Source organism: Oryzias latipes, chromosome 2 (genome assembly GCF_053564925.1).
Source record: "Oryzias latipes strain Hd-rR chromosome 2, Olatipes_Hd-rR_3.1".
NCBI classification, from domain to species: domain Eukaryota; kingdom Metazoa; phylum Chordata; class Actinopteri; order Beloniformes; family Adrianichthyidae; genus Oryzias; species Oryzias latipes.
In genome coordinates this window covers 18,419,175-18,446,238 of record NC_136238.1, presented here as the reverse complement: position 1 = coordinate 18,446,238, position 27,064 = coordinate 18,419,175, and the positions used below count along the sequence as shown (strand labels likewise).

Below are 27,064 nucleotides of genomic sequence, written 5' to 3'. Positions count from 1 at the left end.
AGCAAATTTCTCTTGGTGTGGTGGAGAGGATTTTACTCAGTGGTTGGTTTAAATCTTAACAGATAATTTTCTACATTTATGTTGTGGAAAGTAAAGGCTCTAATCTCGACTGTTGAAACAGTCCTGAAGCAGATCGCCCAGGAGGTAAGTGATGATCAAACTGAGCCACATCTAAGCCATTCTGCCGAACACAAAATTTGAAATAACCTTTGAAATAATAAGCTCTCTGATTGGGCACTTTTTTTTGTTGGATAGACAAATAAAAAAAGCCTGACCTGGAATTTCCACCAAATGATTAAAAACTAATGATCTCTAAAAGGGAGTAGCTGAATGGCAATGAATAATAATTGCCAAAACACTTGAGTATGAAGAGAAAAAGCGTTATAAATATATAACACCACAATACATCTACTTTCAACTCTTTATTAAATTTAATTAAAGGTTGAGCTCAATGTTTTTAGGATGTAACACGTTAAGTTTTTATTTTATGACAAAAATGTAAAGATTTTAGTTAAATTTAAATTACATTTAATAAAATAAAATCCCAATTGGTCTCCTCCTATGTTTGCAAAATCAATTGATATAAATGGCAATATTATTTTGATGATAATATCAAATTCCATTCAAAATATTTAACGATAATGGGTGCTGTGCTTTTATTTTATACTTTAAAAAAAAAACGTTCAATTATCTTTCAAATATGGCTGCTGGGCCTGCTCTATTTTTATTTAAACTTACAATAGTAATGTTATAATGATAGCATTAACTTTCCATAACAAAATCTACAAAAACGGACATTCTTAATGATATCTTTCTCCGTTTTCTCCAGTACCCGAGCATAGGATGAGGGACTCAAAACAAAGCTCGGTTTACGTCTCGCGATAACTGTTTGCACAGGAATTCCTCCGGAAGGTTCTGATTGGTCACTCCTCTGATACGAAAAAGCTGATTGGGTGCACGGAAGGTAAACACGGAAGAGTACATTTGCCTCTGGCAGGACGAGTAGAGCGGTTCAAGTATTTTGATTTTTAAAAGCTTTAAATTGCACTGCATATCTATATCTGTATCTGTATATTACTTCCCTCCCAGCTTAAGAGCTTTAACACAACTTCCGGAAGTCACGGTTCAGGCGTGTGTGTTAAAAAAAGAAAAGCAAAAGGCTATTGTATTCTTTATTGTTATGCTAGCTCAAGTTTAAGGCTCCATCAGGGTTCACCGACCCAGTTCGTCGTGGGCTACCGCCCTGCTTGTTTTGCAGCTACACAGCTTCAGTAGACTCTGATCAGCTGGCCTGAAGCAGCCCAGTTTCTGACTGACTGAACACACCTGATCCAGGTGAGCAGCAATTATTGAAGCAGGGTTAGGCGTTAGCTTAAAAAAAACAGGACGGTAGCCCACGAGGAACAGGGTTGGCTACTAGGTTTCCGTTAAATCGTTTTTCACTCTCTGTGGTCGGATTTAAGCTTTCAGGCGTTTAAAGATGCGCCACAAAGTCAGTTTTCCCCAATTCAGCTTTGATTTAAATATCAGATCTAATGTTTAATATGAGTGAATAGCTTAGTAATATGAAAAAGTGCCCATTTGCCCACCAAAATAGTTTATTAATAGGCATTTAGGATTTGTGGTAATGGAAATCGTGAAAACAAATTAAATATCATGTTTCATAAGCTTCAAACACCAAGCTTTATTTTTCATATATGAATAGCAGCTGTTTTTGTTTATTTATTTAAAAAGTTAGATTCTAGAAGAAAGTAGACTGTTAGAAACTAGATGTTTTTTTTCTTTTCAGACATGCCTGTCATCATGCAGACACAAGGTGAGGTGGGAGGCGGGGTTGTGGGTCACCTCCAGTGCCCCCACTGTGGCAGTTTTTCAAAAAGCCACGCCCACCTGCTATCGCACCTGGCTGCCTCCCACCCCACCCACCTGGATGACACAGCTGTGGGTCGCCTCGGCAACATCCTCATGTACCAGAGCGGGGTGCGGCTCTTCCACTGCTCCATCTGCTTCTTCAATTGCCGCGACTTCACCAAACTGTACAAGCACATCATCACCAAACACTGCATGGACAGGAGGGAGGAGGTAGGCGGAGGGAAAGGTGGGGACGACGGGAGCGAAAAGGGTGAAGAAGAGGAGGGCAAAAAAGACACACTTAAAAGAAAGAGAAGCAGTGAAGGGGAGGAGGAAGGGGAGGATGATAGGAGGGAAAAGGGTGAAGAAGAGGAGGGCAAAAAAGACACACTTAAAAGAAAGAGAAGCAGTAAGGATGATGGGAATGAAAAAGTTAAAGAAGAGGAGGGATCTAAAGACGCTCTAAAAAAGAAGAGAGGCGGTGAAGGGGAGATGGAGGAAGGTGGGGATGATGGGAGTGAAAAGGGTGAAGAAGAGGAGGGATCTAAAGATGCTCTCAAAAAAAAGAGAAGTGGTGAAGGGGAGGTGGAGGAAGGTGGGGATGATGGGAATGAAAAGGATGAAGAAGAGGAGGGATCTAAAGACGCTCTCAAAAAAAAGAGAAGTGGTGAAGGGGAGGTGGAGGAAGGTGGGGATGATGGGAGTGAAAAGGATGAAGAAGAGGAGGGATCTAAAGACGCTCTCAAAAAAAAGAGAAGTGGTGAAGGGGAGATGGAGGAAGGTGGGGATGATGGGAGTGAAAAGGGTGAAGAAGAGGAAGGATCTAAAGATGCTCTCAAAAAAAAGAGAAGTGGTGAAGGGGAGGTGGAGGAAGGTGGGGATGATGGGAGTGAAAAGGGTGAAGAAGAGGAAGGATCTAAAGATGCTCTCAAAAAAAAGAGAAGTGGTGAAGGGGAGGTGGAGGAAGGTGGGGATGATGGGAGTGAAAAGGGTGAAGAAGAGGAAGGATCTAAAGATGCTCTCAAAAAAAAGAGAAGCAGTGAAGGGGAGGAGGAAGAAGGTGCAGTGCCAGAGTCGGTGACCATTAAGCAAGAAGACGAAGGGGAGAAAAGCGAGCTGATGGAGGTCAGCGGATACCGCTGCCTGATCTGCAATTGGAGTCACAGGCAGAAGTCTGTCGCCATCAGTCACATGGTGCGCAAGCACAACATCCCCAAAGCCTACGCCAACCGGGGCATCAAGCGGGACGCGGCCACAACCAGCCACATGCAGGAAGGCGGGGCCGAGGAGGACGAGGGAGCCGGGCTGAGTGGGGAGATGCTGAAGGAGGAGATGAAGGCGACGGCAAAGGTGATCCGCTTCACGTCCAGTCGCTTTGTGTGCCTTATCTGCGGCTGGAAGACCAAACTCAAAGGTACTCTAGCGAGGAGTGGCACAAAACAGTTGATCAAAACTATTACTATAAACTATCAAAACTATTATTTTTTTAATTAAACATTTCGCTGTCTGCCACTGAAGGCTTTGCCATCAGCCATGTCCTGCGTAGCCACGAGGTGGAGCGTCCGTACTCCTGCAAGGAGTGTGGGCGGAGCTTCTTTCTGCCCAGCCGCCTGCAGAAGCACGTGGGGCAGGCGCACCGGCCGGGCCGCTACGCCTGCCCCTTTTGCTGGTTCCGCTCGGAGTTCCTGGGCGGATTCAAGAGGCACTGCAGCCGCTGCAACGCCCGGGAGCTGAGATGGCCGTTTCCTACAGGTGCATTAGATGAAAGCTAAAGCACATCAAAATTATGCTTTGAAACAGTTACTATTATTTATTTATTTTTTTAATTTCAGAGGAGGGCGGGGAGGTCAGGGGAGCTGGAGGTGAGGAGGAGGACAATGACGAAGAAGAGGAGGAGAAGAAAGAGACCCGAGCCGCCAGGAGGCAGTGGAGCTCTAGGAAGGAGATGGAGGAGCCAGATGATGAAGATGACGACGACTAACTAAACTGCCTTCTAGATTTCTGATAAATTTTAACTTTTAGTCTGCTTTTAGAGTGAAAAACACAATTATGTCTCTAGATATGAAATCAGAACTTCTCTTTTTAGCTTAACTTTTTTATTGAAGTCATTTTAGAGGAACCACGTAGCATCAAAGACTTTTTTGTGTAAAAATATCAGCTTAGTGGTGAGTTAAACCCAGAGTCACATGACTCTGACTCTTTAATCAAGTCAATACAGCGAGTCATCCTGCTGCTGAAACCTGAAAAAATCCTATTCAGTGACACACTGAGCCTGTTTTTAACAAAATAATAACAATAAAGCCAGAAATACCAGACATAACCAGAAACACCGCAAACTCCTCCATATGATCACAACCCCTCCGTCCCCCGTGCATATATTATGAGTCCTTAAACAATTTTCCTAAAAAAAAAGAAAAGTTAATGTACTGGCAAGTCCTTGGCATGTCCAGCAGGGGGCGAAATACACCTCATCATCTCAAGCAAAAAACAAAACATTTCACCATTTAAGCTTCCTTTTTGGTGAACATTGCACACTTCCTTTAAAATCTGTAGACTCCTGCAAGCTCATCTTAGCGATTTTTATAATAAATTGTTTTTAACGAAAAAATGTTTGTGTGAATAAATCAAGAAATGCCTCCAAAATACTACTTTTGAAGTGTGTCCAAAAGCTTCTTTCGCTGTGTCAAACGGGGAACCAGACTTTGGCTTTTGTTTGTTTGTTTGAAGGAAATTCTATTGGGAATAGTTCTTGCTTGTTTCTTTGAAATATTTGCTGGGCAAGCAGACTTTTTGCTTCTGTAACAGAAAAGGAATCGTTTTTTTTCCATAGAAAACAGCAGGTCTTGTCTTCAGCAAACCTCTTTCTTCGCTGCTGGTTAAATTCCTCGCTTGTCAGACTGACTCAAAAAAAACAACCAGAAAAGGTATTTTCTGTTAGTGACTCCACCCAGAATTCTCTGCTGCTCATTCGTCAAGCCACAGACTGACGACCCAAGTGGTGCTCAAATGTGTCGGGGGCACCACGCCCCCTCCAAAACAGCCATGTTCATTTCTCTCATCCTGCTGAAGTCGCCTCCGTCGTCGTCGTCGTCTCTGTCGTCATCGTCCCCGTCGTTGCCTCTGTCCCGGTGATCGGTGTTGCAGAACTCCCCGTCGTTGTCCTGGTTGAAGGTAGAAATTAAGTTGTTTGACTGCTTCTGCAGCAGAAAAACAAACAAAATATACGACGAAGTATTTCCTTTTTTCAACATCTGACTGAGGATTTAAAAAAAATGCATCTTTTACCGTCCTGGTCTCTGGCTCTCTGTACGTGGGGCAGACCATGTGGAAGCGGGGGATGGCCACCTGAAAAACCTCCTCCTTATTGGCTGAAAGAGAAAAAAACGGGAGCGGCTGAGGAAGGCGGTGTCGACTGCTGAGTTGACAGCTGCAGGTGGGCGGAGCCTCACCCAGCCTGTGAAAGGTGTAGTGACCCTCCATGTACTCCGACGGCGTCGAGAAGGTGGTGCAGCTGGCGTATTCGTGCACCTTCCCCGGCGTCATGACCGGGAACTCACCTGCAAACAACACAGCTACTCAGCAGCTGGTTTCAGCCGTGCGGACAACTTTCGGCGCCGCGGCGACCTACCGACCACGCCTGGGCCCTGAACTTCCTCCACGTTTCCATCTGAGGTTGTGATTTTCCAGTACCGACTGTCCAGCTGGCAGGCAGCTTCACGCGAGGCACTGCTGGACATTTCTATTCTAAAAGCGGAGGCTCCTCACTACCAGAACGATCACAACAAGACATCTGCATTTGGGGGGCGAATGACGGTACCTGATGCGGTAAGTGAAGAAAAAGTGCGGCGGATGGACGGATGACAGCTCCGGCAGGAAGGATGTAGAGACAGAGACGGTGATGTCACCAGTGGTTGCCACGCAGCCTTTCTCGTGCACGTACCTGGAAGAAGAGGGGATGGAAGCTGTGAGAGTCTGATATCGTTCAGGTGAGGTTGGGCGGCGAATCGCTTGTTTTACCTGAAGATCTGGTCTTTGATAATCGGATATTCTCCTGTGACCACGTTGTTCACGTATGTGGTGAACCACTCCAGGAAACTAGACCCTGAAATGAAATGCTGAGTTACTGCAGCCTTTGTTTTTGTTTTTTTTAAAAACAAGGACTAGAATTAGCAAAAGAATCAAGTCCAGGTATAACTGGGAATGTTTTGAAAACCGATGTTTCAGACCTGTGATAAACATGTCAATGGCTGCTGGATCCTGAGCGGTCTGATCCTGGAGATAGAAATCTAAATTTAAAAAGCGTTGGCATTTTTACTGCTTTATTCGGAGAGAACAGGAAGTGCACCAACGGGGCAGGGATAGAAGCTCTCGCCCATCCGGCGACCCTCGATGGGGTCCAGGGTCATGTACTGGCTGAGGCCCGTGTGGAAGCAGAAGGTGAGCGGCAGGCAGCGCCTCATGCCTTTCCTCTGCTGGAAGCCCCCAGCGGCCGTCTCCACGTCCAACAGGACCTCCGAGCGGTAATGGTTGGACAGCGACATGCTCCCCATGAGCCTGGTGACAAAAGGCAGGGAGGTCACAAGGAGCGGAGTCCACCTCGGCGTAGCACTCCAGATACCGACCCTGGAATCACCAGCTTCTGGCCGTTGTGGATGCGGTACGAGCAGCGGTAGTCATCTGGAAGCTTGCAGCCAATCTGGGTTTCAATGTCGTTCAGCTCCGCCTCTGTGGTGCCCTCTACCAAAAAAAAAGACAGAACAGTTTCAAAGAGGGCTAAAGAATCGACGATGGAATACATTTGAGATCAATAAAAAACAAAAAGGAGTAAACATGTTTAAAATTGATTACAAAATGAGCCAAAGTGTGATTTAACCTTTAAAGACCCACTCTGATGAAAATGGTTTTTAACATGTGGCATTTTTCTCATTGACAGAGGAAATTTATAAAGAAAATGAAGCTTAAAATTGCATTTCTGAAGGCAGCTGTTTCATTACTAAGATTGGTGCTATTTTGGGCAATGTTAGATTAGAAATGAAGTAAATTCAAGAAGATTTTTTTTCCTAAAAGCACACATTATGGAAGATTTCTTCACATTTAATGGTTAAGTTGGAGAAATCAACCACCTATAGACTGTGTCAGAATGCCCTCACTACTTCATAGCCCTCAAAAGACCACATAGTTCTGGACTTCCTCTGGGTTTTAAGGTCATTTGGACACATGCTCACAACTGTGTTTTGATTAAATACGGCAATTGTGCCGTCACCCATTTCCCTAAAGTAAAAACCTGATAAATATTTAAATTTTACAAAGACTATTTATGAATCCACTATGTTGCAATGATGAGAACCTGGATGTTTAAATAGATTTTAATGACAAATCATCCAAACGTAATGCATTATGGTCAATAATTGTCAATGTAGTCAGAATCGATGCACACTACTTTTTTTACAGAGACTTTTAGGGGATTTCCAGGGCCCTGGATTTTGGAATTGTAGATTAAAACACCACATAAAAACGGCTAATAAAGTGCCCTAAGTGGAAAACACCCCATTGTTCCTCAGGCGTCAAAGTTCTCCCCTTCCTTCTACAACCTCTGCATTGCATTATGTCAACACTGTTCTGTAACTCGTATTTGTGCGATTAAAGCCTGGGTCGTTTGTTCTTGCAGTACCACCTTTGAGCGATGCGATCATGCGGGGGCACCGCTGCTGCAGGAAGCTCTTGAGCTGCTCCCAGGCTTTCCTCAGCACCGCGTAGTGCTGGATGTAACGGCCCAGGTCGGAGTAGTACCGCTTGAACAGGCAGTACCAGGAGAGGCCACTCTGGAGGCGGTCAGCACTGAAAGTAAAACGAGACGGCTTAGCGCTGGTGTTGAGCCGGAGCCGGGTTTGGGCTAGCGCACTGCCGGGAGGGAACTCACTCTGTCAGCAGCCAGTGTTGGCAGCACAGAGACTTCCACAGCAGGTTGTGCTTGGAGAGCTCGTTCAGCCTCCGGTTAACAAAGCTGCAGCTGTAAACACACCAGCAAAAAAACACAACACACATACACAATTTTACTCTGTGCATGACTCGCCTTAAACACAGGTAAACTACAGCTTTCAAAAAATACCTTAAAGACCCACTTCAATCATATTTTGATCTATTGTAAAAGCCTTCCCAGAGGTCTTTTAATTATGATTATGCTGCAATCATCCATCTGTACAGTTTTGACCCAGATGAGCTCAGATGAGGAAAACAAAGACGTAGACGGATCTATTTGTCTGCCAGTGCATGAATCTGAATGGAGAGGAGCGGGGAGATTTTGCCCCACCCAGCGTACAAATAAGATCTTTTTCAAACAGCATTTTTTGTCTGCTTCAGATTCACAACGATTTGCATAAAGAAATGCTCAGAAATGTAATTGTAATGTCAATTTTCTTTATACGTGTCGTCCGTCATAAACATGTTAAAAAAAAAACAATTTTCATTGGAGTGGGTCTTTAAGTAGAACATAAAATCTTCATTACAGTAAAGTAAAATACACAATAAAATTCAGTTTAAATATTTTTCCAGGTCATTTCAGCACTGATCTTTAAAAAGCATAATTTTGTGTAGTTATTAATCATGCAGTATATTTGTGAAAACTATTCAAACTTTACATTCAGTCATGTGACACAAACTGTTGTTTACTGTCACTTAAATGTTGCTGGTTATTATTATTATTACTCTAATTTACAGAAATGTTTACGAATTGAAAACAGTACTTGTTAACAAACAGTAAACAACCTGCCAGCAGCTGTTAGCACGTAACTAGCTACAAGGAAATATATTTATCGAGATAAGGTATACTATTTATAAAGTTTTTCTTTTTAAATTTGCTATTTTAGTTCCACAATGCCCGCACATTCAACCCTGTTATTAGTTCACATTCGTAATTTATGAAAACAAGTGCAAAATGCGTTGTTTTTAACCATCTAAAATAGAAAACACAACATAACAGCTATGCTAATAAGCTATGGAGCTGCTGCCTCACGGCGGCGGTACTTTGTTGACGTCTCTGTTTTGCAGCTAGAAGAAAGCGGTTGTTTACAGCCGTTCTGTTTTGTGTGTCGGAGAATTCGGTTGCATACATACTGGACCAGGTCTCTATAGCTCAGGTAAGTAAATATGTGCAGAAGTGGGTCTGAAGGAAGCTGGTCCATTTCAAACTCCGAGGAAGCTGCCATTGTTAGCCGTAGCCTCACTTCTTCTTAGAGGTAGCTTTTAATGGACAACCATGGGTGACGTGAACACTGCCACCTAGCGTTGGAAAGAAGCTATTCATAAAAATGTGTGTGTATATATATATATATATATATATATATATATATATACACACACACACACACACTGATAGGAACCATAATAACATAAAGTGTTGACACTCCCTTTCAGCGCTTTTAGTGTAAAATTTTGTAGAGATAGGTGGAATGGGACTTGTGACTGTAAAACACCGTGGGCCTTAAACCAGGCAGAAAAGGGTAGAAAAGATTATTTTTAAAAAGAAGTATTCTTGTAAATGCCGCATATCATTTTACCAAGCACTGACCTGTGTTTTATGTTTACAACAGACTTTTGTTTTATTGGGACCAATAAAAACAGCACAACAACAACCTTTACCCTTTAGATTCTGACTATCAGCAAATTAAACTGAAGGAACTGAAAACCTTTTTCAGATAAGCAAGAGCAGACTGGATGAAAACAAGCATGAACTGAAGACCAAGCGGAGACTCGAGCATTTCAAGAAGGTAAAGGAGATCAAACTGTGCTGTCACATTTAGGTTAAAACGAAGTTGTCTATAGAGTTACAAAAGCTTTCATTTATTATTTATTCTGTAACGGTTGCTTTTGCTGTGGATTTTTACTTTATTATTTTGTTTAAATTTAAATTACTTTGTCATAGAGTATCTATAATAATGTTTTATAATGTTATTTATATATTATGTTGTTCTGAAGGTCACTTTATCCTCTATGAAGGCCACTTTCTTTGCTGTTTGTATTTCTGAATGTCTTATTTGCTGCTGAAGATAAGAGAATTTCCCCATTGTGGGATGAATAAAGTGTATCTAATCTAATCTAATCTAATCTAATCTAATCTAATCTAATCTAATCTAATCTAATCTAATCTAATCTAATCTAATCTAATCTAATCTAATCTAATCTAATCAACATAATAAAAAAGACCAACAGTATGTATTTGTAAACGATGAATACAGACAAAAAATTCATCTTTTGTTTGTGTAAAATTAGTGTTGCTATGTGGTTATTGGGCTATTTGTTTAACTTTCTAACACAAATTATGATGGTTTCTGTTTTTATTGGCGCTTGGACCTGAGTCTAAGCCATTGCAATAAGTCTAGAGCTTTAATGCACACATTTTATAGAACTAAGCATACAAATTTAGTTGATTTTTTTAAATTAAATTTATTTTGTCCATTTTTTTAATTCATGCTATTTTATATTCATTTTATTATTTAAATCACAAAACATAAATGAGTAACTGTTGTAAAAAGACAAACAAACATTGATATCATGAGGCTTCAGTGCTGTGGAGGTTCAAAATGGAAAACCAGTCATGATTTCCAGGCACAAAAGAGAGCAGGTGAGAATGTCTTCAGAAAGGCTCCCATTCAACAAAAACACTTGGTTTCATAAAAGTACCATGAAGTTAATTTCTTTTAGGTTGCTACAATATCAAACTTTTCAACCAACTGTGGAGCAAACTGTAACTATTAAGTTTATAAACTAATCTTTCAAATATAAATGACATTTCATGGCTATTTACCAGAGTAGCAAACCCCATTCTCGCAGGACTTCCCTCCTGCATGATGCAACATTTAGATTCCAGTAAAGCTGTAAAAGTTTTATGATTCAGGTTTTTATGATGTTCATTTTAAAATAAAGTTACATTTCCTGCAACAACAAAGAGCTCTTTCTCTTTTAGAATGTCCTGATCTAAATCTGACCTGAATTATTCACCTCAAGAGTTTCCTTTTTATCTAGCAAACAATCACAGTTTAATGAACATAAAACTATTAAGAGATAAAGTAAATAATGCACATATAATGCATTTTTAAAAGTCCTATGTATTTCAGAAGAATAAACCACTGTTCACAAAGAAAGTCAATGAGGCTCTTTTCTTTTTATTTCTTTTCTTCTGGCAAAATAAATCAATTGGGGACAGTATGACAGGGAATAAGCCTACATAGCCTCCACCCCTTGCATTAAACCAAAATCCTGATCAAATTCAAACCAAAAAAACACAGGCTAAAGATTTATTTTACTTGTTACATGTGTACCAAAAACTAAAAATACCCCCCAATTCTAACAGGAAAACGTCCATACAATGTGGGCAATTTGTGAACAAAAATACAAAACAAAAAGAAAACCTTTTACGTTTAAGACAAGCCTCTTAAAGCAAATCAATAAATGGGTCCACAGGATGATTCAGGAAGTGCTCCCAATGAACCAGGAAGTAAACATAAAAACACTGAACTAAAATCACGTGACTACAAAAATAGTGAATTACAATGGACAGTACTTCACAGCACTATCTTTATCATGTTTAAAAAAAAACTGTATCAATTTATTGATAAAATATATCCTAAATCCAAATAACAAATCTTTTCCTGAATTAAAAAAAAATGCATAAGGCGAGCCTTAGTTTAATCATCTCAGGATACACTCCCGAATCCTTTAAGTGGCAATATTGCACTTGCAAACTTTTAAAATGTGAGGCAAAATACGACTATTGCGGTGACGAAGAAAAATCACATACAGTGGCGGAGTACAATACGTTTAACCCTGCCCACGTTGAGCCACGCCTCGGTCTGCACACTGCAACTAGGGGTAGTTTGCTCAATCAGCTTTATTTACAGCCGCATTCGCTTCACAAATGAGACAAACAGGTTACCTAGTAATGTCAGTAAGCTTATATTCTGCCTCCAAACTAGAATACATAATATACAATGAGTAAAGACATCAGTTCCCCAAATTTATATTCATGGTAGAATAAAGCTCAAGAGCAGATTTATATTCTAAAAATATCATCATCCAATACTTTTTTTTATCTTTTCCAGGATGTCTAAGGAGAAGAAACACAAGCCAGCACCAAGCTCTGTGTCCGTAAAGAGTGATCATTCTGCAGATTATCCTTTAAACTTTAAAGATGGACATCAGATCCTTGGAAAAAGGTGACGTTTCATTCCACATTAGTCAGATTCCACAAACTGTGGGAGAAAAGGGGCTCAAGACTTATAATTCTTCTGAATTTTGTGTATTAAAACCCACAGTGTATTGATGGACAAATATCTTTCACTTATCTTTGTCTCAGTATTTCACTCTTGGATGCAGATCTGGCATAAATTGTGTAGCTACATTGTGAAGCTTATAATCACAACCTACTCACATTAAGAACTTGGCATCCATATCCCCTTACTTTCTCCCCCTCTCTTTTTTCTTCTTCTATCTCTCTCTTTTTTTCTTTGTTTCTTCAACACTTTTCCCTTCTCTCTTCCCTCTGTAAAAAGAAAAATGTACACACACACACACACACACCCACCCACACACACACACACATCTATATATATATATATATATATATATATATATATATATATATATATATATATATATATATATATATATATATATATATATATACATATATATTTGCTATTGTAATAGCAAAATCTGTCCAACACTAAAGACCTTCAGCTTTCATCTGTTTGTTCAGATGTTAGACAGGACAAGTTAAAAAAGGAAATTTATTGTATTTTTCACTACCATTTGTCTTTTGTAGAAACTCTCGTGAGAAGAAACCCTTACCAGCACCAAGCTCTGTGTCCGTAAAGAGTGATCAATCTGCAGACTATTCTTTAAACTTTAAAGATGGACACCAGTCCCCTGAAACAAGGTGATTTTGAGTTTCTTTTCATCAGCTTCCCATAAACTGTAAGATGATAGGAGTTGCAGACCAAATAGAGCTAAACATTGCCCCTCCAGGTGTCAGGACAGGACATACTTGGAACATCTCCCTTGGGGGGGGCTTCTAAGACACCTTCAGAACAGATTCTCGAGCAGCCTCAACACATTCTTGTTTAGTAATCAGTGTTGCTGGTTTTCTTTTAAGATCGTATTGAGCTTCTCAACAGGATCTCCTTTCAGACCCAAGTTCTTCACCGGATTCATGGGTTGCTCCCCTGACAATGGCTACAGCTCCAAACAGTTGAATTGGCAATAACGTGGAGGGCGTGGTCCACTTACACTCAATGTCTCCAGACTCTCAGCACTTGGTTGATTATGTTCTGGATATAAAAGTTTTAGACTCCATGGCAATGAGCTTAGCCAGAAGTTAACTAAAATACACCATTGTGTTAGTACCTAATGTTTTAGTGGCCAAAATGTGAAGTATGAAATGTATGAAGTACAAAAGTATGAAAAGAAAAATGTAAAGTCCAACAATAGAATCCCATTTGCATTTAGGGGCACTTTCCCAGAGATTCCAAAGAGGTTGGGTACCTTGACCTACTGTTCAAGTAAGCCCCAACAGGTGGAGACAGTTTACCAGTTTGTCCAGTGAGCCTGTCCATTGGTAGCTGAGCTGGGGGACCATGAGCAAGTCCACCCCGAACCGAAACCTCTAATCATGAGCAACTCCCGTGTCTAGCTTCTGAAAATTTTCGGTTCAAAACTCCAAACAATGTAATGCACCTAGTCCAACTATTTGAATCAGATACTCTCGCAATTCGGCTGTTGTTGCACCAATCACCTTTGTTATTAAAATTCAACAAATGTGACCATTTGGGATCCATCCTTTGGCTTAAAGTAAGGTAATTCAGTGTCATCTGCCCAATTCCCACTAAAGGAAACTGGGCCAATAGGTGCTTACCTGCCCCATGTCAAGGCATCTCTTGTTGTTCTATATTCCTGGCTTCATGATAGAACTTGTCACCCATTGGACCATAGGTGTTGGGCCTGGGAAAAATGAGTTCTACAATCACTGAAGTACTCAAACCTTTCAACCATCTTTTCCTGTTTTTGCAGTGTTGTTCAACAGAAGAAAGCTCCCGACAAAATGAGCACTGTTTCCATGAAGAGTGATCGATCTGCCGACTACCCTTTAAACTGTAAAAATGGACACCAGTTACCTGAAACAAGGTGAACTTTCAGTCCACATAAATCTGTATCCTATCAACTTTGGGAGGACAAGAACTGCAGACCAGATTCATTCTTTAGAATATTTATAATTAAGTTATCATCTTTGCTCTTTATCTTTCCAGGGTGTCTCATGAGGAGAAACACTTACCAGCACCAAGCTCTGTGTCCATAAAAAGTGATCAATCTGCAGGCTATCCTTTAAACTTTAAAGATGGACAATGGTTCCCTGAAACAAAGTGAGATTCAGTCCACATTAGTCAGATTCCACATATTGACATGGATTACGACTACAGGAAGAAAAAATGTCTCTTTTGTGTTGTCAGGATGGAGCAGGTGGGACCAGAGATGCTCAGAGGACAGTCTGAGCAGTACAATCAAACAGAGCTGGACACCATCTTTAAGGTTGGAGCAGAACAAAATTATACAAAACCTCTCAGTGAGGATTTGCTTACATTCTGTTGGGTCAAAAAGTTTTAGGTTATGCAAAAATATTTATGCATCTGTAAATCTAAAATTCTATTTTAATTTTTAATTTTAAATATAAAAATCTAATTTAAAAAGTGAACACGTAAAAGTAAAAAGAAAAAAGAAAAAAGACTTATGTTTTGGAATGCTTATGCACAATTTTGGTGGTTTTATCTTTGATAAATTTATTTTCTTTACTGTTAGTGATCTTACACTATGACGGAGTATTAGGGTCTACCTGAAAAGAAATGTTTTTATAAATATATGTATATATATGTATATATATATGAGAAAAATGATGTCAACGTTTGAAGAAAAGTCAAGATTTAACAATAATAAAGTCATTACAGAAAAGTCTACATCTTACAAGAGTACAACCATGTAGGTATTAGTTAAAAAGTTTTAATTTTACAAGATAAAGTTATACTTGAAAATAAAGTTGTAATTTCATGTATATAAGGTTATACATTTACAAGTAAGCCAAACCAGATTCAGCGAGATTCTTTTGTGCGATATGCTTTTGATTTCTCTAAATCGTATGCAACAGAAATAAACAGGTAATGTTCTATTGTCTTTGTTGAAATATTTTAAAAGCTATATTTATGATTGTATTAAAAAAACAAAAAACGTTTTGCTTGTAAAATGTGGACTCTTTGAAGTATAAACTTCTTACTTTACTCTTGTAAATTGTTAAATTTTATAATCATACATCTTTTTTCTTGCAATCGTACAACTTTATTTTCACACATTTTTTACTTTTTCTTATAATTTTAAGACAAATTACGATCAATAGTGACATTTTTTTGTCGTAATTTTACATTTTTACCTCCATAAAATTTTGACTTTTTTCTCATAAGTTTATGAGAAAAAACCTCTATTCACATGATTTTATTTTCAAATTTTTGTTTATTTTTCTTCTTTTATGACCCTAGTACTCAGTTGTATGACCCAGCCAAGGAGATTTAAAGAACATTGTTCACCCAATGGAACTCAGATTTCTCTGGATTTCTTTTATGCTTTTCAGCTTCTTGAGGAAAACATCACTACATTTGTGAAGAATGAGCTGAACAGGTTCCGCGAGGCTCTGAAACCAGATTTAGCAAAATCCTCAACCAGCCACAAAGAGGAAGAGATGATGGGTTGCGATAATGCAGAACCAAAACAAACAAGTAGAGCATTCTTTCTGAAGATCGCTATGTACTTCCTGAGGGAAATGAAACAGGAGAAATTGGCTGACCTACTACACAGCAGTAAGAGAACTTCACACCGCCTTGAAACAACAGTTTGCTTAAAATCCAACCTGATGTTTTCTGTTTTTTATTTAGAAAGCATTGCCCCGGAGTGCCAAACCAAAATGAAATCCAATCTGAAAGAGAGGTTCCAGTGTTTGTTTGAGGCAATCGCTAAAACAGGAAGCCGAACCCTTCTGAATGAGATCTACACAGAGCTTTACATCACAGAGGGGGGTGCTGGAGGGCTCAATGAAATACATGAGGTCAGACTAATTGAGGCAGCATTGAGTAAAGCAGAAAGAAGCATCAGACATGTGGACATCTTTAAACCTCCACCTGACAGAAAGGAACCAATCAGAACTGTGATGACAAAGGGAGTGGCTGGCATAGGGAAAACAGTCTTAACGCAGAAGTTCACTCTGGACTGGGCTGAAGGCAAAGCAAACCAGAACATCCACTTCATATTTCCATTCACTTTCCGAGAGCTGAATGTGCTGAAAAAGAAGTTTAGCTTGGTAGAACTCATTCATCACTTTTTCCCTGAAACCAAAGAAGCAGGAATCTGGAGCTTTGAAAACTTCCAGGTCGTCTTCATCTTTGATGGCTTGGATGAATACCGAATTCCCCTGGATTTCCACAGGACTCAGGTTCTAAGTGACCCAAAAAAGCCTGCCAAAGTGGGTAAGCTGCTGACAAACCTCATCAGGGGGAACCTGCTTCCTTCTGCTCACATCTGGATAACCACACGACCTGCAGCAGCCAATCAGATCCCTCCTCAACTTATTGGTATGGTAACAGAAGTCAGAGGGTTCAATGATCCACAAAAGGAAGAGTACTTTAGGAAGAGATTCAGAAATAAGTCACAGTCCAGCAGAATAATCTCCCACATCAAGACAGCACAAAGCCTCCACATCATGTGCCACATCCCAGTTTTCTGCTGGATCACTGCTACAGTTCTGGATGATCTGCTGAAGACCAAAGAGGTGAAAAAGCTTCCCAGGAGCCTGACTGAGATGTACATCCACTTCCTGGTGATTCAGGCCAAAGTGAAGAAGATCAAATATGATGGAGGAGCTGAGTCAGATCCTCACTGGAGTCCAGAGAGCAGGACGATGATGGAGTCTTTGGCAAAACTGGCTTTTGAGCAGCTGCAGAAAGGCAACCTGATCTTCTATGAATCTGACGTGACAGAGTGTGGCATCGATATCAGAGCAGCTTCAGTGTACTCAGGAGTGCTAACTCAGATCTTTGTTGAGGAGAGAGGGCTGTATCAGGACAAGGTATTCTGCTTCATCCATCTGAGCATTCAAGAATTCCTTGCTGCTCTGCATGTCCATGTGACTTTTACTGCCACTGGAGTCAATCTCATGGAAGAACAAAAGACAGAATCAAAACTGACTGAAGCAACTAAAATAACAAAGACAGTTTTCTATCAGATTGCTGTGGACAAAGCCCTACAAAGTCCCAATGGACACCTGGACTTGGTCCTCCGTTTCCTCCTGGGTCTCTCACTCCAGACCAATCAGAATCTGCTTCGAGGTCTGTTGCCACAGACAGAGAGTAGCTCAAAAGCCATTGAAGAAACCATCCAATACATCAAAGAGAGAATTGAAAGAAAACAATCCACGGAGAAGTACATTAACCTCTTTCACTGTCTGAATGAACTGAATGACAATCTTTTAGTGGAGGAGATCCAACATTTCTTGAATTCAAGAAGTATCTCTACAGACAAAATGTCTCCTGCTCAGTGGTCTGCTCTGGTCTTCATCTTACTGTCATCAGAGGAAGATCTAGAAGTGTTTGACTTGAAGAAATTCTCTGCTTCAGAGGAGGCTCTTCTGAGGCTACTGCCAGTGATCAAAGCCTCCAACAAAGCTCTGTAAGTATCTAAAAAGAAGAAAGACCTCAGTTTTGATTCATTCTTAGAATGTCACAGTTTTTAAAGTGGCTGTTGTCTGGTTTCTTTCAGTTTGAGTGGCTGTAATCTGTCAAAGAAAAGCTGTAAAAAGCTCTCCTCACTTATCGGCACTGAGTCATCTAGTCTGAAAGAGTTGGACCTGAGTAACAACAACCTGACAGATTCAGGAGTGAAGCTTCTGTCAGAAGGACTCCAGAGTCCTCACTGTAGACTGGAAGTTCTAAGGTTGGTGATTCAGTATCAAGTCACCACTGAGCTCATGAGTAGATGATATGAATGAACTTTAAAACAGGAAGGTAATCTAATGCATTTCTTGTGTCCGTTTGCTCAGGTTATCAGGTTGTTTGGTCACAGAGGAGAGCTGTGCATTTCTGGCCTCAGCTTTGGCCTCCAACTCCCATTTGAAAGAGTTGGACTTAAGCTACAACCATCCAGGAGTAGCAGGAGAGAACCTACTGAAAGCTGCTGTGGAGAATCCTCCGAGGAAACGGAAAACCCTACTCAGGTAGAGAAATTTCTGTAAGGTCTCATACATGTATGCCCTAAGATTAAAATCCAACAATTTTAGCCTCAGTTTGGCAAAATCTTGAGACAGAAAGTTTACTTGAATGCTCCTAAAGGACCTGTTCAGACTCTTAAAGACTTGAAAATGTCACAGCTTTTATTTATAAGTTGAAATTTCAACTGATGGCCTTTCAGGCACTCTCCTGGATGAGTGCCTGGTCTGTTACTCAGGGGGCGAGGTCTTTTACCTGGATGGGGTGGGTGTACTCCTATGGTCAGGTGTGGGGGCAGGCTGGTAGGTTTTGAGATGTGACCCTAACCTTGATTGAGGGTTGGTATCTCTGGGTGCAGCTGGGGACATCCTCTGTCCAACCTCTGGTGGGGTACTTGTCTGCATATGTAGGAGATCTCCTACATATGCAGACAAGTGGTCTGCTGGCCAAGGGGGACCAGTGTCTGCTGCAGCAGACCAGTGTGTCACTGGCCAAGGGTACTGCTGGGTCCAGTGTGGTAATTTGTGTCTGTTGGTTCCCTCCTGAGTCAGTTTGCTTTGTCGTGTAAGGGCAGGTTGCTGGTGGGTTAGAGTTTGCACCCTTTATCGTTTTTTTTATTTGCAAATTGGAGACACAGGATGCGTAAGACATTAATTGTCTGCAAACGGGGGGCATCTACGAAAAACGTCACTTGTCAAATTTTAATTCACAACTTTTATTATGCTACTGTCACAAATACATCTACCACCGCTCAATGAGGAGGCATCGGCAGAATCTTCAAGATTAGCTGCTGATGCCCAATTAAATTAATTTTTTTAAATCATTGACATGGTCATCAGAAGGCAGCAGTAAGGCAGGATGACATCATTTCAAAATCGGGCGGCCACAGAGCAGTGGCAGCCGGATTGGTTGCAGCTCTGGTTGGATGATGTGTAAATGTCCCGGGAAGGGGACTGCTCTTGATATGCTGTTCGGGCAACACTCTGCGCTGACACCATGGCCTCATTTAACAACTTCTTCTCCACCATTTTTGTGCATCTTGCTCGTCTTCTTTGTGTAGTGCAGCAAGCACAATGTTGTGTCTTCTTTGTATTCTTCTCAGCATCAACCACAATTCGCCAATGCGCAGGTGTCAGAGTTGCTGGGGTCCTAACGTCATTATGAGTTTTGTGCTGCATCAATCCCATCTTCCCATTTAAACCGACGGTGGCCGGGATTGCCAGATTGAAGTCTGGTCATTGTCGCACCCCCAGTCCATGACAACAGTCGAGTCGAGTGTCCGCTCTGCTACCATACAATTTCTAACACTTGGAAGGTGGCAGAGGGATGCCAGAATGGTAGCAGGTGGGTGGCTGGAGGGTGGCAGTCTGAAATCAAACGATCATCAGACAATTTTGGGGACCTTGGAGACTCAGTCAATTATTACGCTGCTGGCTTCCTCCCACCCGCCTGTCACTGGACTGCTACCGCGCGACAATAAAATGTGCACAGGCAGCCACTGACCAATTTGACCAATTTCATTTGAACTTTTGAACCATGCGGCATGTAAAAATGCGATTGCTGTCTCCGATAACCCCTATTCCTTTGTCATGTCCTGAAAGTGCAGCCACAGGCCGATTTTACTGCCAAACTTGTAGTAAGGTCGCCGCGTGTTGGCATTTTGGGATATGTGACACACATTCCATTCCGCCACACAAAACACACACATGCACTTGCTTGGGGTTTATCCTTTGTCCCATACCTCATCCTAGGTGGGTGGAGCCTGCAACTGGTGTGGGGGTTGGAGTTCTGTTTTGGGTGCATTTGTCTGCTACTTCCAGAATTTTTCTTTTGATGAAACTTTTTAACCTGCATGTACTTTGTCCTCAGATTGGACCATGCTGGACCCTGGATGCTGACAGTTGGCCTGAGGAAGTGTAAGTTATTTTAAAAAACAAAAGAAAACAAAACGTTTTTCTCTTTTCTATCTTACGCTGGATTGCTGTCATGTTGCTCCAGATTCAGGTCGACTCTCTTTGGATTTAAAGACTGCTCACAAAAACCTCAGGCTGTCTGATGACAACCGCAAGGTGAATGCAGTGGAAGAGGAAGAGCAATATCCTGACAACCCCGAGCGGTTTGACCATTATCAGCAGCTGCTTTGCAGCCATGGGTTGACTGGGAGGTCCTACTGGGAAGTAGAGTGGAAGGGAATGGTGAGCATTGGAATCACTTACAAAGGAATCACAAGGAAAGGAGAGAATGCTGACTGTATTCTGGGAGGCAACAAACAGTCCTGGAGTTTGTTTTGTTCTGGAAGCACCTACTCTTTTTACCACAACAGCCAACAGACAGAAATTGCTCCACCGTCTGACTCTAACAGAGTGGGGGTGTATCTAGACTGGCCCTCTGGCTCTGTGTCTTTCTACAAAATCTCCTCCACATCTGATCTGATTCACCTCCACACCATCAGCACCAAATTCACAGAGCCGGTCTATCCGGCTTTCAGGGTCGGGTTTCAGTTTGGTTATGTAGCTTCTTCAGTGTCCCTGTGTGAGCTGAAATAAATTTCTGTATTCTTGTAACCATGCATAGCTCAGACCTTGATCTCAGACTCTACAGACATCAGATAATTAATTTGTAGGTAAAGTTTTCTTGAAAAGAAAAACAAAAAGATGTACCTTATTTTCCGCACTATAAGGCGCACCTAAAAGCCTTAACTTTTTTCAGAATACCACAGAGTTCCTAAAATATGGATTAGTTCTAGTTGTGTTTACTGATGTCAAAGTGATTTTGAGAGGCCCACGGCGCTCTGTCAAAATGGCAGTCTGTTTTTTTGCAACTTGCAAACAAGTTTGGGGGTTTTAAAAATATGCTAATATGGCGAACATGAAGCAGTGTGGAACTGTGTTTTTTGTACATGTTGCTAACTAACATGGTTGGGAGTAAGCATAGTCACTGTAATGTTTGCTTTAGCGCTCTCCATCTGTTTTGTTTCATCTTGATGGGTCCCCTTACATGCCTATCAAAAAATGTGCATCTAATCATACACATCTTTCTTTCTCTTTCGGCTTTTCCCATCAGGGGTCGCCACAGCGAATCATCCTTTTCCACCTCACTCTATCATGAACATCTTCTACCCTAACGTTAGCCAACTTCATGTCCTCTGTTAAGACATCCATATATCTCCTCTTTGGCCGTCCTCTTGCCCTCCGGCCAGGCAGCTCCATCTCCAACATCCTTCTACCAATATATCCACTATCCCTCCTCTGAACATGTCCAAACCATCTCAGTCTGGCTTCTCTGACTTTGTCGCTAACACAGGCAACATGAGCCGTCCCTCTGATGTACTCGTTCCTTATCCTGTCTAACCTGGTCACTCCTAAGGAGAACCTCAACATCTTCATCTCTGCTACCTCCATCTCAGCCTCTTGTCTCTGTCTCACTGCTACCGTCTCTAACCCATAGAGCAGAGCTGGTCTCACCACTGTCTTGTACACCTTTCCTTTGAGTCTTGCTGGCACTCTTCTGTCACACAACACTCCTGACACTTTCCTCCAACCGCTCCAACCTGCCTGCACTCGCCTCTTCACCTCTTTTCCACAATCCCCATCACACTGAACTGTTGACCCCAAGTACTTAAACTCCTGCACCTTCTTCACCTCAGTCCCCTGTAACCTAACGCTTCTACCTTGATCCCTCTCGTTCAGACACATGTATTCTGTCTTACTACGACTGACCTTCATACCTCTTCTTTCCAGAGCAAACCTCCACCTCTCTAGCTGTTGCTCCCCCTGCTCTCTACTCTCACTGCAAATTACAATGTCATCCGCAAACATCATTGTCCAGGGAGATTCCTGTCTTACCTCGTCTGTCAGCCTGTCCATCAGCATAGCAAACAAAAAAGGACTCAAAGCTGATCCTTGGTGTAGTCCCACCTCCACCTTGAACTCCTCTGTCTGACCTACAGCACATCTCACCACCGTCATACTTCTCTCATACATGTCCTGAACTACTCTGACATACTTCTCTGCCACTCCAGACGACCTCATACAGTACCACAGCTCCTCCCTCGGCACCCTGTCATACGCCTTCTCTAAATCTACGAACACACAATGCAGCTCCTTCTGACCTTCTCTGTACTTTTCCATCAACATTCTCAAAGCAAAAATGGCATCAGTGGTGCTCTTACGGGGCATGAAACCATACTGCTGCTCACAAATCTCCACCTTCTTCCTAAGCCTGGCTTCCACTACTCTTTCCCACAGCTTCATTGTGTGGCTCATCAACTTTATTCCTCTATAGTTGCTGCAGTTCTGCATGTCACCCTTGTTTTTAAAGATCGGGACCAGAACGCTTCTCCTCCATTCCTCAGGCATCTTCTCACTCTCTAGAATCCTATTGAACAACCTCGTTAGAAATTCCACTGCTGTCTCTCCTAAGCACTTCCATACCTCCACAGGTACGTCATCAGGACCAACGGCCTTTCCGCTCTTCATCCTTTTCAGAGCCTTCCTAACCTCATCCTTTCCAATCTCTGCTACTTCCTGCTCCACAACAACCACATCTTCCTCCCTTCTTTCCCTGTCATTTTCCTCGTTCATCAGCTCCTCAAAATACTCCTTCCATCTTTTCTGTACACTCTCTTGGGTTGTTAGCACCTTTCCATCTCTGTCCTTAATCACCCTTATCTGTTGCACGTCCTTCCCATCTCTGTCTCTCTGTCTGGCTAGCCTGTACAAGTCCTTCTCTCCTTCCTTTGTGTCTAACCTGTCATAAAGCTCATCGTAAGCTTTCTGTTTGGCCTTTGCCACCTCTCTCTTCACTCTACGCTGCGCTTCCTTGTACTCCTGTCTACCTTCCTCAGTCCTTTCTACATCCCACTTCCTTTTAGCCAACCTCTTCCTCTGGACGCATTCCTGTATTTCCTCATTCCACCACCAAGTGTCTTTACCGTCTTTCCTCTTTCCAGATGACACACCGAGCACCTTCCTACCTGTTTCCCTGATAATCTCTGCTGTAGTTTCCCAGTCATCTGGAAGCTCATCCTGACCACCCAGGACCTGCCTCAACTTCTGCCTAAATTCCTCACAAGTTTCTTCATTCTGTAGCTTCCACCACTTGGTCTTCTTTTCTGTTTTCCCTCTCTTCTTCTTCCTGACCTCCAGAGTCATCTTACACACCACCATGCGGTGCTGTCTGGCTACACTCTCTCCTACCACCACTTTGCAGTCATTAACCTCTCTCAAATGACCTCGTCTGCATAGGATGTAGTCCACCTGAGTACTCCTACCTCCACTTCTGTATGTCACTCTATGTTCCTCTCTCTTCTGGAAGTAAGTGTTGACTACAGCCATTTCCATCCTCTTCGCAAAGTCCACCACCATCTGTCCCTCCAGATTCCTTTCCTTCACACCAAACCTGCCCATCACCTCCTCATCACCTCTGTTGCCCTCACCAACATGCCCATTAAAGTCTGCTCCAATAACAACTCTCTCTCCTCTGGGAAAACTCTCTATGACCTCATCCAACTCACTCCAGAATCTCTCCTTCACTTCTAACTCACAGCCAACCTGTGGCGCATACCCACTGACTACATTCACCATCACCCCTTCAATTTCTAACTTTAGGCTCATCATCCTGTCTGAGACTCTTTTCACCTCTAGAACACTGTTTACAAACTCCCCCTTCAGAATCACTCCTACCCCGTTTCTCTTCCTATCAACACCATGATAGAAAAGTTTGTATCCTCCTCCAATACTACGTGCCTTGCTGCCCTTCCACCTTGTCTCCTGCACACACAGTACATCTACCTTCCTTCTCTCCATCATGTCTGCCAGCTCTCTGCCTTTCCCTGTCATTGTGCCAACGTTAAGAGTCCCTATTCTCAAACCTATGTTCCTGCCTTTTCCCTTCTCTCTCTGGCAACGGACCCTTCTGCCTCCCCTCTTTCTTCGACCAACAGTAGTCAAATTTCCACCGACACCCTGTAGGTTAACAGCATCGGTGGCGGTCGTTGTTAACCCGGGCCTCGACCGATCCGGTATGTCTAAAGTGTTGTGGATGATTCGCATGGTTATTTTGGCAATTTTTACGCCGGATGCCCTTCCTGACGCAACCCTCTCTATTTATCCGGGCTTGGGACCGGCACAGAAGTTACTGGCTTGCAACCCCTGTGGCTAGATTGCATCTAATCATACACAAATTATCTTAAAAAGAAATCAAAGATAATTTTTTAATAAATCTATATTTTTTAAGTTGGACTATTACATTTTTTTTTCTTTTTTTCACTTTTCAAACTTTTTTTAAATTTTTTTATAAACCTTATTGCGCATTATGGCATTTTACAAGGATTCACTTTCAGGTATGCAATAAGAACATAATGGACCTTTCAAACGTCTGGTCAAAAGGAACTCCCTTCTGAAACAAGCCTCGAGCGGTCATCTATAAAAGACACTATCAGCTGGATTTTTAAAAATAATTTGGAAGGACTTGTGAACTCTTGTACAAAGCAGATGAAGTTTGAAAACACAAGCTTCACATAGTTAACATTCATATTTTGCTTTTGGATTCTTAGTGTTATAAACATCAAACCAATTAGTTTTTTTAAATCCTAAAATTCCTGCTCAGAGTCTTTTAAATATCAGAGGTTGTCAGTTAGATCAAGTCATGGTCAAATTATTTTTATTCATGAGACAATTTCCCCTTTGATGTCATTATACAAGACATTTCAACACAATCATTAAAATTTCAGATTTAGTACAAAATGAGTATTTTTGTAATCACCTATTTCTTTTTTTAGATCTATCAAAAATTCACATTTTTAGCTGTTTTGGGTTTCCCAGCCTAACAAGTCTATTGATTCAATCACAATGTAGAAGTTTATCAACCCTGAATGAGTAGAAAAACGTCAATTTCTTTAGTTAAATCATGATTTTCTTCCCTTAAACAGCAGGTTCCAAACTTGGCAGTTGGGTGGTAATTTAAGCTAATTTAAAGTAACAATTGGCTAATACTGAACCTTTAAAATGTTTTGTAATATGCTGTTTAAACCCTAAAATAGATCTTACTGATTATTTCTCCAGACCAGTTCTTAAATATTTTTATTGGTGTAAATTAAAACTATGAAAACATTCATCTTTATGAAACATTGAATTCTTAGATGTTTTCATGTAAATCCCACGATTATTTGTTATCCAAATGTTTAATTCATTGTTTTTTTAATTAACTTAATTTTTTCAATTTTGTTTTTATATACTGTTGTACAAAGTGCTCCAGCAACTGCAGTCCATTCTGATTAATAATATAACTGCTTGCTTTCCCTCTGAAATAAAGACTGTGGGATTTTACTACTTTGATGTCTTCCGGTTTTATGGGTAAATGTACCTGAATGGAAACAAATACTGCTATCTGTTTTTACCCTATGAAAGTAAACTCACCCATGTTTTTAACCTCTGAAGACCAGAGCTCTTTTTTGTTTGTCTGTCTGCACACAGAGTCACCAGCCCCCAGTTAAGCATAATTAACTATTGTGGTAACAGAACCCAAAATGTGATGCCAGGTCTGATAAATTTGGTAGATTTTGGCACCACATGTCATGTAAAGCTTCTTGGATGTTGGTCCATAGTGATTTAAATAGCTGACCAATTTTAAAAATACAAAAACTGTGCAGGATTGGTAAAGAATGTTAAATACATTTTATTAGAAAGCCTCCTTTAACTTGTCTTTTAACTTGTGAAATAATTTTAAGGGAAGCTGTACTGCTTGTAAATAATGACAAAAATGTATATTGTATAAATAAGATTTATAAATAAAGTATGATTCGATAAAAAGGATGTGAGTGATACATTTTTTTCATGACATATTCTCATAACCATTAGATTTTTTTAAACAGTCGTGCAAAATGTCAAATAATAATCACATCAATAAAAATCAGAACACTGTTCATGAGTGTTTGACAGTCTTAAAGGAATATAGGATAAACAAGTGCCAGTATATATTTGAGCGTAGAAATGAAAACAAAGTAAAGTAGTATCTAATAAAGTAAAATTTAATAAAATTGAATAAAGTAAGTCAAGTTTTTTGTGACCTGGCAGCGTGTGCAGGATGTCCCCTGCCAACCCAGTCTCATCCTAAAATGTGTAGTAGCTACATAGGATGAGACCGGGTTGCCCCTGCCTTCATCTGCAAGTGCCCGGGATATGCTCCAGCAACCTCGTAACTCCAAAAGGGATTAAACAAATTAGAAGATGAATTAATGAAAAATGTAAACTGAAAATGTAAAAAAGCAAATCCAAAGTCTGCCCCATGTTCAAATTTCTACTGGCTCGCAGGCACTTTCATAAAGCATAAAAGTCATAAAGCACTTTCTAAAAACTACGATTTCTTGATTGTGATTGGCTAAAGAACTTTTTAAGCCGTTGCAAACCTTTGGTAACAACATGTTGTGGCTACTTGACCTTTCTAATCCTTAAGGGTCAAATGAGAAAAACACATTTATTTGTTTATGTGATAAAAAGCACAATGGTTTGAGTTTCTGAATAAGATAAATATTTGTGTGTTTACCTGTTCACGTGACTTAAATTTTGAAGTTTACAGTGAACATTTAATTGTGAATAATATGTAACTTTTCATGCGAACCAAAATTTAATGTTGACAAAAAGTTTTTTTTTTTCCACAGAGACCTTTTTTTTCGTTTTAGTTTTGGTTGTCATCTAATTCACTAATTTCTGTAAGAAAATGTATAGATATATTTCTGTTTTATGTAAAGTAATGACCCCAAAAACATGCAGTGTTGTGGATATGCCTTGTTTAAGTAGTCTGTGAAAGGGGGCAAAACTGCTTTTAAAAAGTATTTGAATTTAGTCAGTTAATGTACAACCTCACCAAGGAAGAGAAGCAAATAGTTATTCAAATTGCAAACTCTACTTAAAGACGTTTTATTT

General features: G+C 40.9%; 3 protein-coding genes across 6 annotated transcripts; 2 read left to right on the top strand and 1 right to left on the bottom strand.

Annotated features, from left to right (window-relative positions):
- The first annotated feature begins 854 nt into the window (after positions 1 to 854).
- Positions 855 to 3,832, top strand: LOC105355539 (uncharacterized). 3 transcript variants are annotated; one of them, XM_078933892.1, is made up of 4 exons: positions 855 to 964; positions 1,790 to 3,265; positions 3,370 to 3,603; positions 3,684 to 3,832. In XM_078933892.1, the coding sequence occupies exons 2-4, from the start codon at positions 1,792 to 1,794 to the stop codon at positions 3,830 to 3,832; spliced, it is 1,857 nt and encodes a 618-aa protein (XP_078790018.1). In that variant the 5' UTR covers positions 855 to 964; positions 1,790 to 1,791. The 3 variants fall into 3 exon arrangements, with proteins under 3 accessions (XP_078790018.1, XP_023820221.2, XP_078790017.1); XM_023964453.2 differs by having other exon boundaries at positions 938 to 1,016; XM_078933891.1 differs by lacking the exon at positions 855 to 964 and adding an exon at positions 1,118 to 1,335.
- A 93-nt stretch (positions 3,833 to 3,925) lies between these two features.
- fbxo3 (F-box protein 3) lies at positions 3,926 to 9,164 on the bottom strand. 2 transcript variants are annotated; one of them, XM_023964451.2, is made up of 12 exons: positions 8,965 to 9,164; positions 7,772 to 7,861; positions 7,526 to 7,689; positions 6,474 to 6,588; positions 6,201 to 6,405; positions 6,078 to 6,123; positions 5,869 to 5,953; positions 5,669 to 5,791; positions 5,480 to 5,595; positions 5,301 to 5,408; positions 5,137 to 5,219; positions 3,926 to 5,012 (listed from the first exon to the last, which is right to left on the bottom strand). In XM_023964451.2, the coding sequence occupies exons 1-12, from the start codon at positions 9,054 to 9,056 to the stop codon at positions 4,854 to 4,856; spliced, it is 1,386 nt and encodes a 461-aa protein (XP_023820219.1). In that variant the 5' UTR covers positions 9,057 to 9,164; the 3' UTR covers positions 3,926 to 4,853. The 2 variants fall into 2 exon arrangements, with proteins under 2 accessions (XP_023820219.1, XP_023820216.1); XM_023964448.2 differs by having other exon boundaries at positions 3,926 to 5,048; positions 8,965 to 9,144.
- Positions 9,165 to 9,531: 367 nt separating this feature from the next.
- Positions 9,532 to 20,870, top strand: LOC101168437 (NLR family CARD domain-containing protein 3-like). Its single transcript, XM_011483080.4, has 12 exons — positions 9,532 to 9,617; positions 11,949 to 12,062; positions 12,671 to 12,784; positions 13,915 to 14,028; positions 14,151 to 14,264; positions 14,352 to 14,430; positions 15,518 to 15,743; positions 15,819 to 17,604; positions 17,695 to 17,868; positions 17,975 to 18,148; positions 20,010 to 20,056; positions 20,139 to 20,870. Exons 2-12 carry the CDS (start codon positions 11,950 to 11,952, stop codon positions 20,684 to 20,686), a joined length of 3,489 nt encoding a protein of 1,162 aa, XP_011481382.1. The 5' UTR covers positions 9,532 to 9,617; position 11,949; the 3' UTR covers positions 20,687 to 20,870.
- The last annotated feature ends 6,194 nt before the right edge of the window (positions 20,871 to 27,064 follow it).